At 38.0% G+C, this 16602-nt stretch overlaps 1 protein-coding gene across 1 annotated transcript in view; it reads right to left on the reverse strand.

Moving 5' to 3' along the window:
* Positions 1-5533: 5533 nt before the first annotated feature.
* MOB3B (MOB kinase activator 3B) overlaps positions 5534-16602 on the reverse strand; it is a 104460-nt gene continuing 93391 nt past the window's right edge. The window contains exons 3-4 of the mRNA XM_081321320.1: positions 12639-12841; positions 5534-7566 (exon numbers count right to left, since the gene is read on the reverse strand). Coding sequence (XP_081177446.1) covers positions 7537-7566; positions 12639-12841 — 233 coding nt within the window. The 3' untranslated portion in view covers positions 5534-7536. The remainder of the gene's footprint in view (positions 7567-12638; positions 12842-16602) is intronic.

Consider the following 16602-nt stretch of genomic DNA (forward strand, 5'->3'; position numbering starts at 1 on the left):
AATTCTTTATTAACAACAGTCTCCTATCCCTTCTTGGCACATTTTCACTCTTTACCATCTGCAGTATATTATATACTCAGCAGCTTCATCGTTGCTCAGATCTGAATCACAACCATTTCTATTGAAATAACTCGATAGCTCATGACTCTTGTCATCTACAACTTTGGATTCCCCCTTGCCCACTAAGGAACCAGACACCCCCCCCCTCTCCATCCCCCATGGAATCAGATAGGTCTCTATATCCAATGGTGTCTGCAATAATAAGTTCCCACTATTCACAGGGGAGCGGGGGCCCAGAGCCCCAGTTTTTTGCACTCCAGAAGTCCTTGCTCATCAGATTTAAGAAATAGATTGTCATAGGAAACAGGCCCAGAAGAATGGTGATTAATCCCTGATGGTGTTGTTCCTCAGGCCCTGAGGCTAACTGCATGAGGGCCCAGTCAGGTTACCAGGGCCTAGATCCTGGTAGGATGTCACTCCCAAGACATGTCAGTAGTTTCTGTGATAAGCTAGACTTGAGAAACAAACATGCCAATGTCCTTAAGTGAGCTAGCCTATTTAAGAACAACTGCAACAGACTGCCCTTCAGTTGACTGTATTTGTCCCCTTAACGACCCCGGATTAAATCTGTCAGGCCTGTACCACACATGGACAAGCTATGAGCATAGATGTGATCTGACCAAGCTTTTGGTGGTATATCTGCTGTCTGTCACAATGAACAGAAAAGTTTCAGCTTCAGGGGCTGCCATTCTGAAACTTACATCTCCCCCCAAAAAGCTCAAATTTTAAATTTTGCTCATTTATGGTTCCAGCTGTGGGCATGGGGGTTACCTTTGCTTTGATAGTGGTTTCTGCAGCCCTAAGTAGTGATGACTTGCGTGGTGCCACGATGAGGCCTAACAATGGGAAGTTAGTAAAAATAATAATTTAGTTTTTGATTTGAGGGTTGTTCCAGGTACAACCCATATAAATTTCATGAGGATCTCTTCCTCCTGAAATAAGCCTTTCAAAAACTGGGGTGACCCCTTTTGGCCACCATTCCTAATATTGTTACCCTTGTGATCTGGTCATTGAATCTCATTTGACCTCTCTGAGGGAGAAGCAACTTTCAAAGAAAAATAGGAAAGAGCCATTCCAGAGATAGCTGTCTACAAAGTCCAGATGCATAACCATTTTCCAGCTAAAGGTTTTGGCTCTATTCCCAAAGGTACCTGAACCAAAAGAAAGTATAACTACAATTAAACATTATCAGATATATGCTGCCAGTTAACTGAATTTCCGCAGTGAATTTTTAGTAAATAAAAATAAGAGTGCTGCAGAAACATTCAGGGACCAATGGAGAAAGGTTTGGAGGCCACAAAAGACAAGCTAGCCTAGTTTTGGTCTGTGGAGAAAAGAGAGGGCTTGTCTGTTCTCTCTTTGCAGCATTTGCAGAGCCTTGGTGGTGCAGTGGTTAGAATGCAGTTCTGCAAGCTACTTCTGCTGACTGCCAGCTGCCAGCAGTTTGATTCTCATCGCCTCAAGGTTGAGTCAGCCTTCCATCCTTCTGAGGTAAGTAAAATGAGGGCCCAGATTGTTGGGGGCAATATGCTGACTCTGTAAACTGCTTAGAGATGGCTGTAAAGCAGGGGTCCCAACCCCCGGTCTGTCAACCGGCACCAGGCTTTGCAAACAAGTGAAGCCCCATCTGCTGGATGCAGGCAGCAAGTGAAACCAAGCCCCCTCTGGTCCACGAAAAAATCTTTCTCCATAGAACCGGTCCCTGGTGCCCAAAAGGTTAGGGGCCTCTGCTGTAAAGCACTGTGAAGCAGTATATAAGTCTGAGTCTATTTCGTTATTATCTGATGCTTCCAATTCAGTCTTATTCTGATAGGTTTTATTTCCCTTTCATTATGTTACAGTGTTCTGGGAGCATCACAGAAACATGGCTTCTAAAGATGAAAAAAGCATTATTTGTATCAAGGGGAATGATTGGAATGAGGGAAATTTCTTTCAAGAAAATACACACTGCACTGGTTAGGGTGTCTCCTGCCAAATGTACCAAGTAGATCCACAATGTCCTCCCATGGAAAACAGTCTTCTTCTATGTCTAGATCAAACTTTAATTTGTCAGAATAAAGCCACCTTCTTGACTTTGTCATTGGCAAAAAATAAGTCATTATTGGTATATCTTTCTGGTACTTGCCAACTTACCAGCAGATGGGCTGGGCTCTGTTTCTCTCCATTTTCACATATAGCATGTGGTTATATGCTAAGAGCCTCCACTTGAGCATATTGGTTTTATATTTAGGTACTCCAACTCCCAACCAATTCAGATTGGGCCTCATTTTTACAGCATGAAAGCCCGGAAGACTTGTTATAATTTTTGCAATGTAAACAGTCCAGTTATCCAGATTTAATAAGCATGACACCTACTATAAACTGACCCACTGCTTCTTTTAAAATGGAACTCTAAGCCTTCCATTGTAAAATGTAGGCTTAGTTCCTTAGAAAACTGATTAACCATAGTACATGATGAAGCAGTTAATGAAAGAACTGTGGTCATTATAAATCATGGGTAATATGGCTGTTTCATAATGTAGAACTATCCTTGTTCCTTGCTACAAGAGAATACATTTGTACCTTCCTATCAGTTACTAAGCATAAATCACATTAAAGTTGTCAGTTTAATAAAAAATACAATATTAACTTAAAACATATGTACAGACTAATTAAAACAGGCAAGAAGCCCCTCCCCCCATTTGATAACTGGTGCCCACTGGATCCTTTGGCCTGTAGATCAATTCTGGGGAGTTCTATCTGTAAGCAAAGCCCCAAGTGAGAAAGCCTGAAAACCTGCAGTAGGTCATAAGTTCTTAGACAAAGTTGTAGATTATTAATATCTCGAATATAGGCAGTTTGAACTATCAAAGCATGATTTGTTTTAAAAAAAGGAAGCAGACTAAAAACCTAGTCAACATGGCAAGATCAGAAAGGAATAACGATGAAGTATAACTGAATTGAAACTAAGGAAAAAACAAATTATGAGTAAGCAAACATTTAAATGAAAATGGAAATAGAGAAGGGAAAAATAAAAGATAAAAACAATGTTTAAGTAGGCCACAATTTGAAGAATTTGCTGGAAAGCCAATTATTTGATGACTATGTTTCCAGAGGCTTCTAGCTAATCCAGCTGGGGGTTTTGCCAAGGGAGGACACATCTTGAGGGCTCTCTCAACATCTAAAGCTGATGGCACCATTTTGAAGGCCCAGGGGGCCCTTATCCATTCACAGACTATACCATCATACTACATAAACTCATTTATTACCCTACATCACTTGGGCGCATAGATGAATCAGGAACAATACAATATTACAAACAACATTATTAACCTGCTTGGAAAACTCATTTTATTTCACTGACACTATTAATCTCATCAAACAGCTGACTTTTTTAATTTAAATCACATACATATAACTTGTTCTATAAATGTATTGGCTTTGACATTTCTAAGGCCTATAATTCTGAATTCAATTTCTGTGGCCAGAACAATAATAAAAAAATCTTAACTATGCAGTACTGAAAACAAAAGTTTACCTTAACCTCTTAGAAATAAATTTACACGTTCTCTCCTAAGTAGTTGGGAAATATTCCCCTCCCCCCAACCAAATCAGACAAAAACCACAATTGCATTTTTAAAAACTTATAAAACAGAGTTTCTTTCAAAACAAAAAATATTTGAACTACAGAAAAGAAACTGTATTTTTAGTTTTGTTGAGCTATACTTACAAGGTAGTTAGGATTATACATACTACATATTTGTCTGTATTTGATATTTCAAAATAGCTTCATGATTTACACTTCAGCTAATTTTGATGAAGCACTTTCTTTTCTCTTTAATACTTTATGTGTACAGTATCTTTTGCTGAAAATGTGTGCAGTCAATATTAGGCTGTTCTCAAATATCATGTATGATTCACTAGATTCTTATATAAATAATAAATCCAGCCTGTTGCTCATATTTGCACCCTTCTTCACTATGATTGTTAGCTGTTAACTAGTTTTCACTTAATTATGCCATCAGTTGGATTGTTTGGTCCTTTTGGCAACTGTAATGCAACATAGTCTGAGGGGCACTAGGATGACAGCCCGTAAATTTAGCTCAGTTTAGATCGCTCAGATGAGATTCATCAGTTTTATCTCAGCTCTGTGCAAGACAGGCGAAGCTCTGAACTATTGGGGTGAGTGGCTTGAACCCTGATTTTTGTTTTATTTGAAAATATATTTCCAGTTTCCAACAAATGTATTCTCTGTCTCTTAAATTACAAGAGTCGAACTGTGTTCTTTGCTTTTTTTGAATAAGGATTTAGAGATGGGTCACTGCATGCAATGCAGATGAACACAGATCTGTTGGTTATGGGCGATACTACATTATTTAACTGTAATCACCATCAAACAGAATGTGGTTCTGATCTTTATATTTTAGTTCTTGTTGCTCTCTTCAAAATAATCTGCTGAAATTATTATTAAATTACTGTTAAGTCTCAGATAAGGAGAAGAAACCCCCAAAGTATTCAATTTACAAGTTCTTGATATATCAAAACAAACAAACAAACCCAAGTATTAGAAAGACTGGATATACGGTATATGTCTTCATGTTTTAGGGAAAAATGAACATATAGAATAATAGAGTGGGACCACCCTTACTATAAATTTTACTATAAATTTCTCTTCTGGACTCATCCCAGAGAAACTGATCTGTGACATTACAGCAGAGAGAAGAAATATCCAATCTCTTCTGTGATTTCAGAATTTGAAATAAAAAATGGATATGAAGGAAGACACTAAAAGTAACATAGCAAACAAGCAAAAAAAAAAGAAACTTGTTATGTACTGGGCTCATTGGTAATACCATGTGGGTTGCTGGAGCAGCTAACTTGGCTCTCCAGCAACCCAGACTATAAGTCTCCAATGCTGCAATTGGCTATCACTAGGCGGCAATGGCTGACTCAAACCTATTGGCTGCCGCCTAGGGGCTAAACTATATATTGCGGCTAGTTGCAGCCTTTCTCTCAGTACAGATTCTGCGTGAAATAAACTATGAGTTGCCCTGTACTGTTACCTCGTTTTCATTCCTGCGCCAAAGAACCCGCTATTTAACAGAACCCATTTAAAGTAGCATCTAAGGCAGTTCATTTATTCTTTGCTGCTGAACAGGCAAGTGGCACTCGAGATAAAATTTCTCTGACTTTTAGGCAGTTTAGTTTGTATCTTAAATTAATTTAAGAAATATAACTAAAACAAACCAGTCCTGAATGCTAGAATTTGTAATTTGATATAAATTACCTTGTGTTGAAGTTGGTGCTAACTTCTTGTAGGAATAAGAACATAGTAATATCAAAAAATAAATTCTTACAAATTCTTACATATCATCACTGTTATCATTCAATTATATCATTCTGTGTGGCTAATACACTCATATAATATACCTACATTTTTAATTCTTATGTTGCATTGTTTGTAATAGTGATTTTGCAACAGCTCAGGAAGGCCTGAAAGAAGACATATAAACTCTAAATTCTAGAGCTAATTCTAAAATTGTATCATTACATTTGAAGAAATGGACCACACAAATACACACGATTGTTCCCCTTGTATTCTTATCCTAATTGTGTGTTAAAACTTCATCAGTAAAAGCTCATTTAATGATTTAGTTATGGATACTTCTTTGTCAGTTCACTGAAGTCACCAATATTAATTTCATTGGAATTTCCCATTGGACAATTTGCTACTTATTAAGCTGTGGAGGAATTTCCATCACGTATTTGAAAGGAATAAAACTAGTATTTCTAATTTCAGCTTCACCCTAATTGTTTTTGCTTAACAATGTGTTTTGTTTTTCAAATTAAGGGAAAAAACCCCTAGAAATGACTAGGAAGCAATGAGTAGCAATTACTGTCTTTGTATGTGTGTGTATTCCAATTATCTGTATGTACAATTCATAACACTGGAGATCTCTTACACATACAAGTGCACTGGTTATGAATAATGTCCAAGAAAGTGTTCTACAGTTCCAATGTTTTAAAAATCATCTTAACTGCACATGTTCTTCACACCAGCTCTGGATTTACACCATTTACAACCAGTAGCATAATCACACAAGTTCATCAATTTCTGGATAAGTATAATAATTGTCAAAAAGAAAAGCAATTGAGTAAAAGACATATTAATTGAGGCACAGTGGTAGTTCAGTGTATTTACCAGGAAATGACAAAAAACATAAAATACAGTCTAGAAAGCTGCATAGATATGGTCACAATATGAAATACATTATCAGCAGAATCTAGTGGTTTTACTTTAATTTATACCTGCTCTGTATTTGCACATTGAACTTAGCACTCCGAAGAGCCCTGCAGTTACTCTAGTTTCAATTAAGTCTAGGAAATGAATCCTAAGTAGATGCTTTTTGGGTCAACAGATGGGACTTTTTATTTCTTGTACTATCTGCCCTATCCCATCAAATGGAGGTTTTTCTCTTCCAATTTCTCCCTGAGCAGTCTTTCCCCTCCTTTCTGTGTACACAAATATATTTGGGCAGAGATGCAAATCACTTCTTTTTCCAAATAAGGATGCATGTTGTTTGGCCTACACATCGGTGGATTTTTGTCTCAGTCATCAATCCCTATATTCATGCAAATGCAAAGATGGAGCATGACTTTTTATATTATGTGTGCCTGGAAAATAGATGCGTATTTTGCATCAGCAGCCAGTTCTGACAGAACTCACTGACAACGGGATCGTTTCTATTAGTGATCCCAAGGACTTCAGCAGTGTTGTTCTTGGTGCTAAGATGCCAACTGATCACCTCTTAATTGTGTAGCTGTGTAGACAGCTGTAAAGAAAACCAATGAGATGCATATGGACAGTTGGAGGGATTTCAAAAGCCACTATCTGGGTAAGCAGCCATACCAGTTATAAATGGAAAAAAAACATGTTGTCCGTTCAACTGGGTCATTAGTTTCTTTCCTACCTATTTTAAAATAGATGTTTCAGGCCTTGATCAAATACACATTCAACATGTTTAAGTGCCAAGTGACTTATTTCCTATCCCTATTTGAAGAAATGAAAAGGAACACGCTATCGCTAAGGCTTTTCATAGAGACTGCCTGCGCAACAATGCAATCACAGTTTAGTGACTTAAGGTCAGTATCAAAATGAGGGTTAAAAGCACAACTGCAGTAAAGTTGTAAAAACAGAAAGTCGGAATTGATTTGGAATTCCTCCATCATTCAGGGTCTATGCAAAAAAGAAGCTTTTTTCTGTCTTTCTTCCTTTACAGGTTGTCCACAATGTTCCAGAGGAATACCTAGCAGCGTGTTTAGGTTAATGTACTTATTGGTGCCAAGTGAAAGCAATAATCTTCTAACTTTCCTGCTGTTTAAGAATAAGGAGGCAAGCCCTGGCCTACACAGGACTAATATATCTTCTAGCTCTTCTTCGGTTAGCAGGATATTGCTTCTTCTTTTCTTTTTCCTTCCTCCATGAGCCACTGTTCTTCAGTGACACATCCGGGTTGTCATCTCTTTCTGGAAAACAAAGGAACGTACGAAAAATAAATACCCATCAATGTAATAGACTATAAGTCCACACACTCGTCTATTTTTCTCTTCGAATTCCACTGCAGGCTTGTTTTGGTAAACTTCCCAAATTTCCACTCCTGTTTGTGCCCCTTAATGTTCAAGAGCAATAGGCTTGAAAAGCAATCATTTATTCCGGAAGACACCTCGCCTAAAAACTCTGAATACAGAATAACCCGATCCTTTTGATTTCTAACCCAATTCTACTTCATCCAAAATTAGGACTGTCTCTGAATGGCAAACAGGAAAAAGAGGGAGAATGTAATAGTTTGGGCTACAGAGGCTGAAGTGAAAAGATTGTGTAGGCTTGCAAATGTTTGTAATTCCAAAACTGAAGCAGATTTTTTCCCCTCCTTCTCTGAACAATTTAGTACCTATAAAGGCCAAACAACAGATTAATGGCTACAGAAACAAAGCTATTTATTAGCCCGCCCACCCTCACATTTCAAGGTCTAGTACTGTACTGCAGAAGATCAACTTAATAGTTAGCCCATTTATTATGAAATCTAGACTGCTGGCTTTTTTTAAAAAAAAATTGTAACAGTAAGTCCAAGCTTTTAACAATGCAGAGAAATGAACAAATGCTTTAGTAAACATTAATGGAGACATGCTAAATGTTTCACTTTAGTTAGATATTGTTTAGAAATTGAACTGATGCTTATTTTTAATTCTTGGAATGCTACAACTTAGGCTTCATGGAGAACAGAGGCAAGTCTCCAAACAAACCATAGGACAAGATAGCTCCAACCCAAAATATTGCTTGTTGAAAAGATGTCAACAGAATATATGTAACAGAGTACAGGTAGTCCTCAACTTACAACAATTCATTTAGTGATCATTCAAAGTTACAATGGCACTGAAAAAAGTGACTTATGTCCATTTTTCACAGTTATGATCTTTGCAGCATCAAAATGTGATCAAAATTCAGATGCTTGGCAATTGGTTCATATTTATGACCATTGCTGTGTCTCAAGGTCATGTGATCACCTTTGCTGACCTTCTGACAAGCAAAGCAATGGGGGGACCAGATTCACTTAACAACCTGGTTACTAACTTAACAACTGCAGTGATTCACTTAACAACTGAGGCAAAAAAGTTCGTAAAATGGGGCAAAACTCACTTAACAATTGCCTCACCTAGCAACAATAATTTTGGGTTCAATTGTGGTTGTAAGTTGAGGACAACCTGTACAGGGTTGCAAATCTTTTTGCTATGGTCAAGAAAGTATAGCAGGAATGGGAACTATTATCTCTCATGACCAAAAGGGAAGGAAGATTTAAATTATAGTTCTCCCACAATCTCTTTCAGTTGCAAATGATCCAGAAATAATTCTATAGAATTATATAGAAATTATTTCTATATAATTAAACAGAAATAATTATATAGAAATAATTCTATTTCTATAAGCTGCCTTCTACATCTTCAAAGCATTTGGAAGATATTGTAGAATCATCAACTGAAAGATAAAGAATTTGCTCATTTTTGTATTTCAGAATTACTTTCACAATCATTATAGCTCTATCACTCTTACGTGGTAAAGTGATTACCTGCCAGACAACAAAAAGTAGGCTATAAAAAAATAAATCCTGAAATTCTCAGGCCCAATCATTACAGACGTTATGGCCAAACTAAAATTTGAGTCAGGGACGTTCTCGCAATACTACTAATGCTTTTTAATTGCAACACTATGTAGGTTGCTTTGCAGAACTGGTTAGTGATTCTGAAGATTATGTTTTAAATTTCCTCTACCATGTCACCGAAAACCCTCTTGGTGCCTTGGTTTTCCCCCCTTGCAATCACAAAATATTTCATACCATTTTCATTCTAGCAATAAACGATATGGGATGTTTTAATATAACTATGTAACGGCAACTCTAAGCCAATCAAATCTCACAAAGCTATAATAAATTTTGAAATATAGGAATTAGCATAAAAAGTACAAAGCAGGAAACATACATCTGATCTTCAACATCTTAATTCAACACCTTTTCTTCCTTTTGTTTTTCTTCATAGAAAATCGCCCCTTGAAATGCTAGGCTAGAGAATATGCCTTCCCTTAGTTTCAAGTCACTGTGTTCCTTGCACAACAGTTATAGAGAGAAGAGGAACATGTGCCTGTGGGTCCTAAATACCGTCTGCTACTAAATTGGTATACAGGTAGACCTTGACTTACAACCACAATTGAGCCCCAAATTGCTGTTGCTAAGTGAGATAGTTGTTAAGTGAATTTTGCCCCATTTTTCAACCCTTCTTTCCGAAGTTATTAAGTGAATCACTACAATTATTATGTTAGTAACACGGTTGTTAAATGAATCTGCCTTTCCCATTAACTTTGCTAGTCAGAAGGTTACAAAAGGTGGTCATATGACCCCAGGACACTGCAACTATCATAAATACATGCCAGTTGCCAAGCGTCCAAATTTTGATCACATGACCATGGGGATGCTGCAACAGTTGTAAGCATAAAAGAATGATCATAAGACACCTTTTTTCAATGCCATTGCAACTTCGATGTTGAGAACTACCTGTATGTGCACACTCTAAACATGATCAGAAGCTTGAGGTATAATTCTTAAACCATTGGAATGTCTGTAAGCCAGGGGTCTTCAAATTTGGCCCTTTTATGACTTGTGGACTTCAACTCCCAGAATTCCTCAGCCAGCGTGCCTGGCTGAGGAATTCTGGGAGTTGAAGTCCACAAGTCATAAAAGGGTCAAGTTTGAAACCCCCTGCTATAAGTGAACAGCAGGCTCTCATAAATATGTATTTCCCTGAAGAAAGAACTTAGAGCAGACATGTCAAACACAAGGCCCGGGGGCCAGATCCGGCCCGCGAAGTGGTTTCATGTGGCCCGCGAAGCCATCCTGGAAACAGTGAGGGAACGGCCCCCACTGCCTTGGCCCTGACCCAGAGACCCTCCTTCTGTCAGAGACCCTCAGATCTGTCCCACTCCTGCCCAGGCCCCCATAGGCACCCTTGATGCGAACGATGTAGAGCTGGCCATGCCCACCCAGTAGGCCATACGCACTCTAGCCACGCCCACCCTGGCCATACCCACCCGGCCCCCTGAGGGCAACCGCAATGCTGATGCGGCCCTCAATGAAATTGAGTTTGACACCCCTGACTTAGAGAGACCCTAATGATAGTAGGCCAATAGGTCAGCAGGGAGTAGGAAATAATATTAGATCAAATAATAGTCTAGATGCAGTGTCCAACACATTATCCTAATCTACTAAGATGGCAGCTCTATCATTGTATATGATAAAGTGGTTATTTGCCAGATGACAAAAGTAGGCTACAAATAAAATAAACCCTGAAATTCTCAGGCCCAAATGTTTGCCTGGTATAATTTAACAGATTTGTTCAGGTTTCCTGAGCTTTCAGATGCAAATGTAAAGTTTCAAAGTACGGACTCAGTGCACACACATTCAGTTTACATTCTCAGGCTCTCTGGAATGATATAATATCCACAAACAAGGGGATATTGTTTAAAAATTTTCCTTCATCAAACATATGAGGTTAACTGTTCAAATAGTCTGGCCACAAAGTAGGAGTCTGCTTTCCAATTACTTCTTGTTTCACATCGGTTCTGCAAATATGACTTAAATTACAGTAATTACAGATAACCAAGCAACCTTTAATCTAATGCAATCTACAGAATACAACATGCAAGTTAATGCTGATTGCATTGAAAGCTAAAATTGAAACCTAAACTCACGCGAGGGGAATTTCTTCTGCTTGCACCATATTTCAGTAAGATGATGTGCAGAATTTTTTTATACTATATATAAGAAACACTGATTTTTCTTGAGTTTGAACATAAAATAAATTATTTGACTTTAACACAATCAGCTCAGTTCTGGAATTTAATTCCACAGCAAATTAAATTTAGTCAAAGAGATGTAAAAAGGATCCTAAGAATATTAACAGAAAGTATTCAAAGTGAACAAGGGGAAGTGATGAGATCACATTAATTTTATCACTTGATGCAAAAAAGCTTGTACAGGCCCAGTACAGGTAGTCCTCAACTTACAACAGTCATTTAGTGACTATTCAAAATTACAACAGCACTGAAAAAAGTTGACCATTTTTCACACTTATAGCTGTTGCAGCACCCCCATGGTCACGTGTTCAAAATTTGGCCGCTTGGCAACTGACTCATATTTATGACCATTGCATTGTCCCAGGCTCATGTAATCACCTTTTGCGATCTTCTCACAAGCAAAGTCAATGGGGACACCAGTGTCACTTAACAACCATGTTACTGCAGTGATACACTTAACAATTGTGACAAGAAAGGCCATAAAAATGGGGCAAGATTCACTTAAGAAATATCTCATTTAGCAACAGAAATTTGGGCTCAATTGTGGTCGTAAGTCGAGAACTATCTGTACATTCTGCTAATGAGGCAACAGAAAAACAAGAGCCAAATAAAGAATTACAGAAGCTTAAAATACTTCAGCCTGTTATGTCATGCAAGGTAGAGAACTTGTATAAGCTCCGTAAGATATAAAATTACTTTATACTGTGAAAGATAATTGAACTGTCTAGTCGAGGAACTTGTTGTCACTGCAAAGCTCTACAGCAGCTAGAAGTCCTATAGGTTTTGCTGTCTGGGATCCTTTAAGGATGATAAGTTGCTGCATTTTAGATAATTGTCTTAGTTGTGAATTTGTAACATCAGAGACCACCCTTAGTGTGAAGAATTATATCAGAATGTATAGTCCAGAGGCCAGGATGAATTTGATAAAACCAAAAGAAAAAATATAAATAAATATTGCAAAAATTATTTATACCCACACACAGGTTTTTTAACACAGCTAGTAACAAATCTGATTCTTTTCAGATTATCAAAACTTGCACAAGACAATTTTAAATTCTTTCTTTTTTTTATTATTAGACTGTGTGTGAACATACACACATACAATTTGAGCAGAAGAATCAGATTAAATATAAGGAAGAAAAACAAAAAACGGAGATTTTTTTTTAAAAAAACACCTGGACAGAAATCAAATACTTACCAAAGGTTCTAGTTCCTTACGGTCTATGAGATTGAGCTCTGTGACAAAATAATAAAAGTGCTTGTAACAGGTATTGACGTGGGCTTCAGCTCCCATGATAATGATGCGGTCAAAATGATGAATGTACACATGTACAAACACCCTAAACAGCCTGCACAGGATCTTTTTGCAGATCTGGAGGAAGTTTTTGGGGAATGGTACACCTGTGAATAGAGAAGAGATGATTGACATTTTTGTGAGCTGAAAGTATAAAGTTTTTCAAGATGTTTCTACTAATGAAACTGAGCATATATGTCCCCAAGATTTTTCAAAGTGAATGCACTGGCTGTTGAATTCTTTTCTCACAAAAGCTGAAACAATATCTACAATGTAATACAGGTAGTCCTCAACTTACAAGTTCATTTAGTGACGGTTTGAAATTACAACGGCACTGGAAAAAGTCACTTATGACTGTTTTTCACACTTACAACTGTTTTTCACACTTATGACCAGTGCATCATCCCCATGGTCATGTGATCCAAAAGATGCTTGGCAAATGACTCATATTTATGACGGTTGCAGTGTCTGGGGGGGTGTCATGTGATCACATTTTGTAACCTTGTGACAAGCAAAGTCAATGGGGAAGCCAGATTCACTTAACAACCTTGTAACTACTTAGCTACTGCTAAGCTTGTAAGCCGCCCTGAGTCTTCGGAGAAGGGCGGGATATAAATGGAATTAAAATAAAAAAAAATAAAACTAACTTTTAACAACTGCGGTGATTCACTTAACAACTGTGGCAAGAAAGGTTGTAAAATGGGGCAAAACTCACTTAACAAATATTTCAAATAAGTCAAGGACTACCTGTATTTTCAGTGCTAGAAGAATATTGATTTATTCTCTCAGGAATCGATTTATTTCCTCTCTTCCTTCCTCCCTCCCTCCCTGAAATTATATGCCCACCTATCTCATATAATATTGTATACCTTTTAATGCAGGGGTCTTCAAATTTGGCCCTTTTATGACTTTTATGGCTGAGGAATTCTGGGAGTTGAAGTCCACAAGTCATAAAAGGGCCAAGTGTGAAGACCCTTGTTTTAATGCATAATAATAATTTTTGCCAGTGGTTGTTGTTTCAAATCAATCTTCTCAGAATGTTAGCTATGCTGTTGGCTTTCTGGGCACTGGTTATTTCTCTTTGTGATTTTAATTTAATGATAGTAACGACAACTACCACAAACAATCACAACAACTTTGTTCCTAAAATCTGCAGCAACCCAAAGGAGTTTACTGCAACAGCACAGCAAAAGCCTAAAACAGAGATTCTGAAAACTGCATTTATCTGACAATGTTTATAGACCACCCCAATTTTACTAACTCTGAGTAAGCAACATGAATAAATCAACATTTCTATCATTACATTTATCACCATATTTTCCATCATGTTTCTTGGTAAACACTGTAGATCAGAGGTCTCCAACCTTGACAACTTTAAGACTTGTGGACTTCGACTCCCAGAATTCTGGGAGTTGAAGTCCACAAGTCTTAAAGTTGCCAAGGTTGGAGACCTCTGCTGTAGATGACATGCCCGACTTACTCCTTCAGCAAATATTTTATTTATATTTTTACCCCACCTTTTTTATTTATACAAATAATTCAAGTGGGCGAACACACCCAACACACCTTCCTCCTCTTTTCCCCACAACAACCCTGTGTGGTGGGTTGGGCTGAGAGTGAGTAACTGGCCCAAAGTCACCCACCTGACTTTCACAGCTAAGGTAGGAGTTGAACTCATGGTCTCTGGATTTCTAGCGTAATCACTAGATTAAACTGGCTCTCATATGCTGCAGGACTGGATAGAAGTGGTTCAGAACTGCCCAAACTGATTAATTGAAGCAAAGTGAGTGAGTGCTATTCTAAATCACATTTCTTCTGCAGTACTAATCTCTTCCACTTTCACTTCACAGGCTAAATATGGAGACAGGGAAAGTTACATGGTCCTGGATTTTTATCTCGTTTCCCTGATGGACAAACATAATTTGTATGGCACAGCTTCAATAGATTTTCCTCCAATATAAATTAAGGTAAGGTACTGAAAATGTGCTAAGGTAAATCTTAATCTTAGCCAATCAACGTACAGAGATAGGATCTCTTTTAGCTCCCTGAGTGATGAGTGAGCAGAAACAGTAGTCTGCTTTTTTCTTATTTGATTTGTCTTTCAGATATAGGAAGCATCAAAAATACAATATAAAATAGAGTTAAAAACCAGAAAGCATAATATAAGATTATATAAGCATAATATTATAAGCATAATAACAATATCATATAATTATATAGCAATACATTGTTTTAGTAATTCAAATTCCAAACGCCATTCATAACAGTATTATTAATTCCTGACTTATACATATGGGAGAAGTTGCTCCTTCAGGTTAGTAATGTTAAATCTGTTTTTCAGATTTATGTCAGAGCACACAGGTGTTTTGCTAGGACTGCAATGGTGGCCTGTAGAATTTTAGAAACCAATGAACAGTAATGTCAGTTTTTTTCTGCAACGTAGTTCCACCAAAATATATTATAATAATCACAAGACGGAGATAGCCAACTCATGGGTAATGTAATTAGAATTGACCTTTTTGGAAAGTGACACTGATGGTAAGTAAATAATAACTGCAAATATGCACTCCATCTTGATTTGACATTTGAAGCATAGCACTGAAACAAAGAAAATCCCCCAAACTAAGTTTCTTCAAGAGAAGAAATGCTGCATTAAAGGCAGATGTAGTCCCATTCATAAAAAAGGACACGGTGGCTCAGTGAGTTAGGACGCTGAGCTTGTCAATCAGAAGGTTGGCAGTTTGGCGGGTCGACTCCCGAGTGCCGCATAACAGAGTGAGCGCCTGTTACTCGTCCCAGCTTTTGCCAACCTAGCAGTTCGAAAGCACGTAAATATGCAAGTAGAAAAATAGGGACCACTACCGTGCGCCTTTGGCGTCCAGTCATGCCGGCCACATGACCACGGAGACGTCCTCGGACAAGCGCTGGCTCTTCGGCTTTGAAACAGAGATGAGCACCGGCCCCTAGAGTCGGAAACGACTAGCACGCATGTGCGGGGGAACCTTTACCTTTACTTAGTCCCATTCATATGAATAACATTTCCTCCAACTACCAAAGTTATGTATCTTGTCTGAATTCAGTTTTAGCCTGTTACAATTCATCCAGACTGCAATATGGCCCAAGTAGCAGTCCAGCAAGGAGGCAAACAGAAATGATAAACATGGAAAAGAGGAACACAGCTGAGTGTCATTCATACAGAGGTGGCATCCAGCTTCACATCCCTCTGATGACTGTTCCCATGGCTTCATACTGAAAAGCAGATATCTGCCCTCAATTTAGGAGTGGAATTATGACAAAGCTATGCCTTCAGGCTCAATTCTCTTAAGGGGAGAGAAGCCTATTGGAATTGGTGGTAAAAAAATGTTGCCAGAAGATCCCAGAGGTTTCTTTTGCCTTTTTTTATGGTTAAAAATAAAAATGTTAGGTTGGATATTTCAGCAGGTTAGTGATCCAAAGTCTCCAAAATGAAGTTTTTCATCCAAAGGCTGTGTTGGACTAATGCACGTACAGTATGTCCCATCTCATGTAGCCAAAAGCCCAGAAAGAATGACCCAACAGATCCTAGAACGAAAGCAATGAAGCAAAGCTGTATTTATAAAAATAATACTAATAAAAGCAACAGACAGGGGAGCTGTGGCATGATTTAGATTCACGTTTAGGGGTCTTTAGTATACACATTAATAGCCTAAGGGTTCCCCCTCCCATCTGGCACGGAGAGCCAACCTCAGGGTTATGGATCACAATGCTGACATTCGGCTTTCTATATCAGCACAAACATGTGGGAACGAGGAAATAATACTCGCTCCCTCTGTTGAGTGAAGGAAATTGATTAGAGGGAACAGGAAAATGGGTACATGACTAGCAAGAG

This window comes from Vipera berus (assembly GCF_964194415.1).
Source record: "Vipera berus genome assembly, chromosome: 2".
Taxonomy (NCBI): Eukaryota; Metazoa; Chordata; class Lepidosauria; order Squamata; family Viperidae; genus Vipera; species Vipera berus.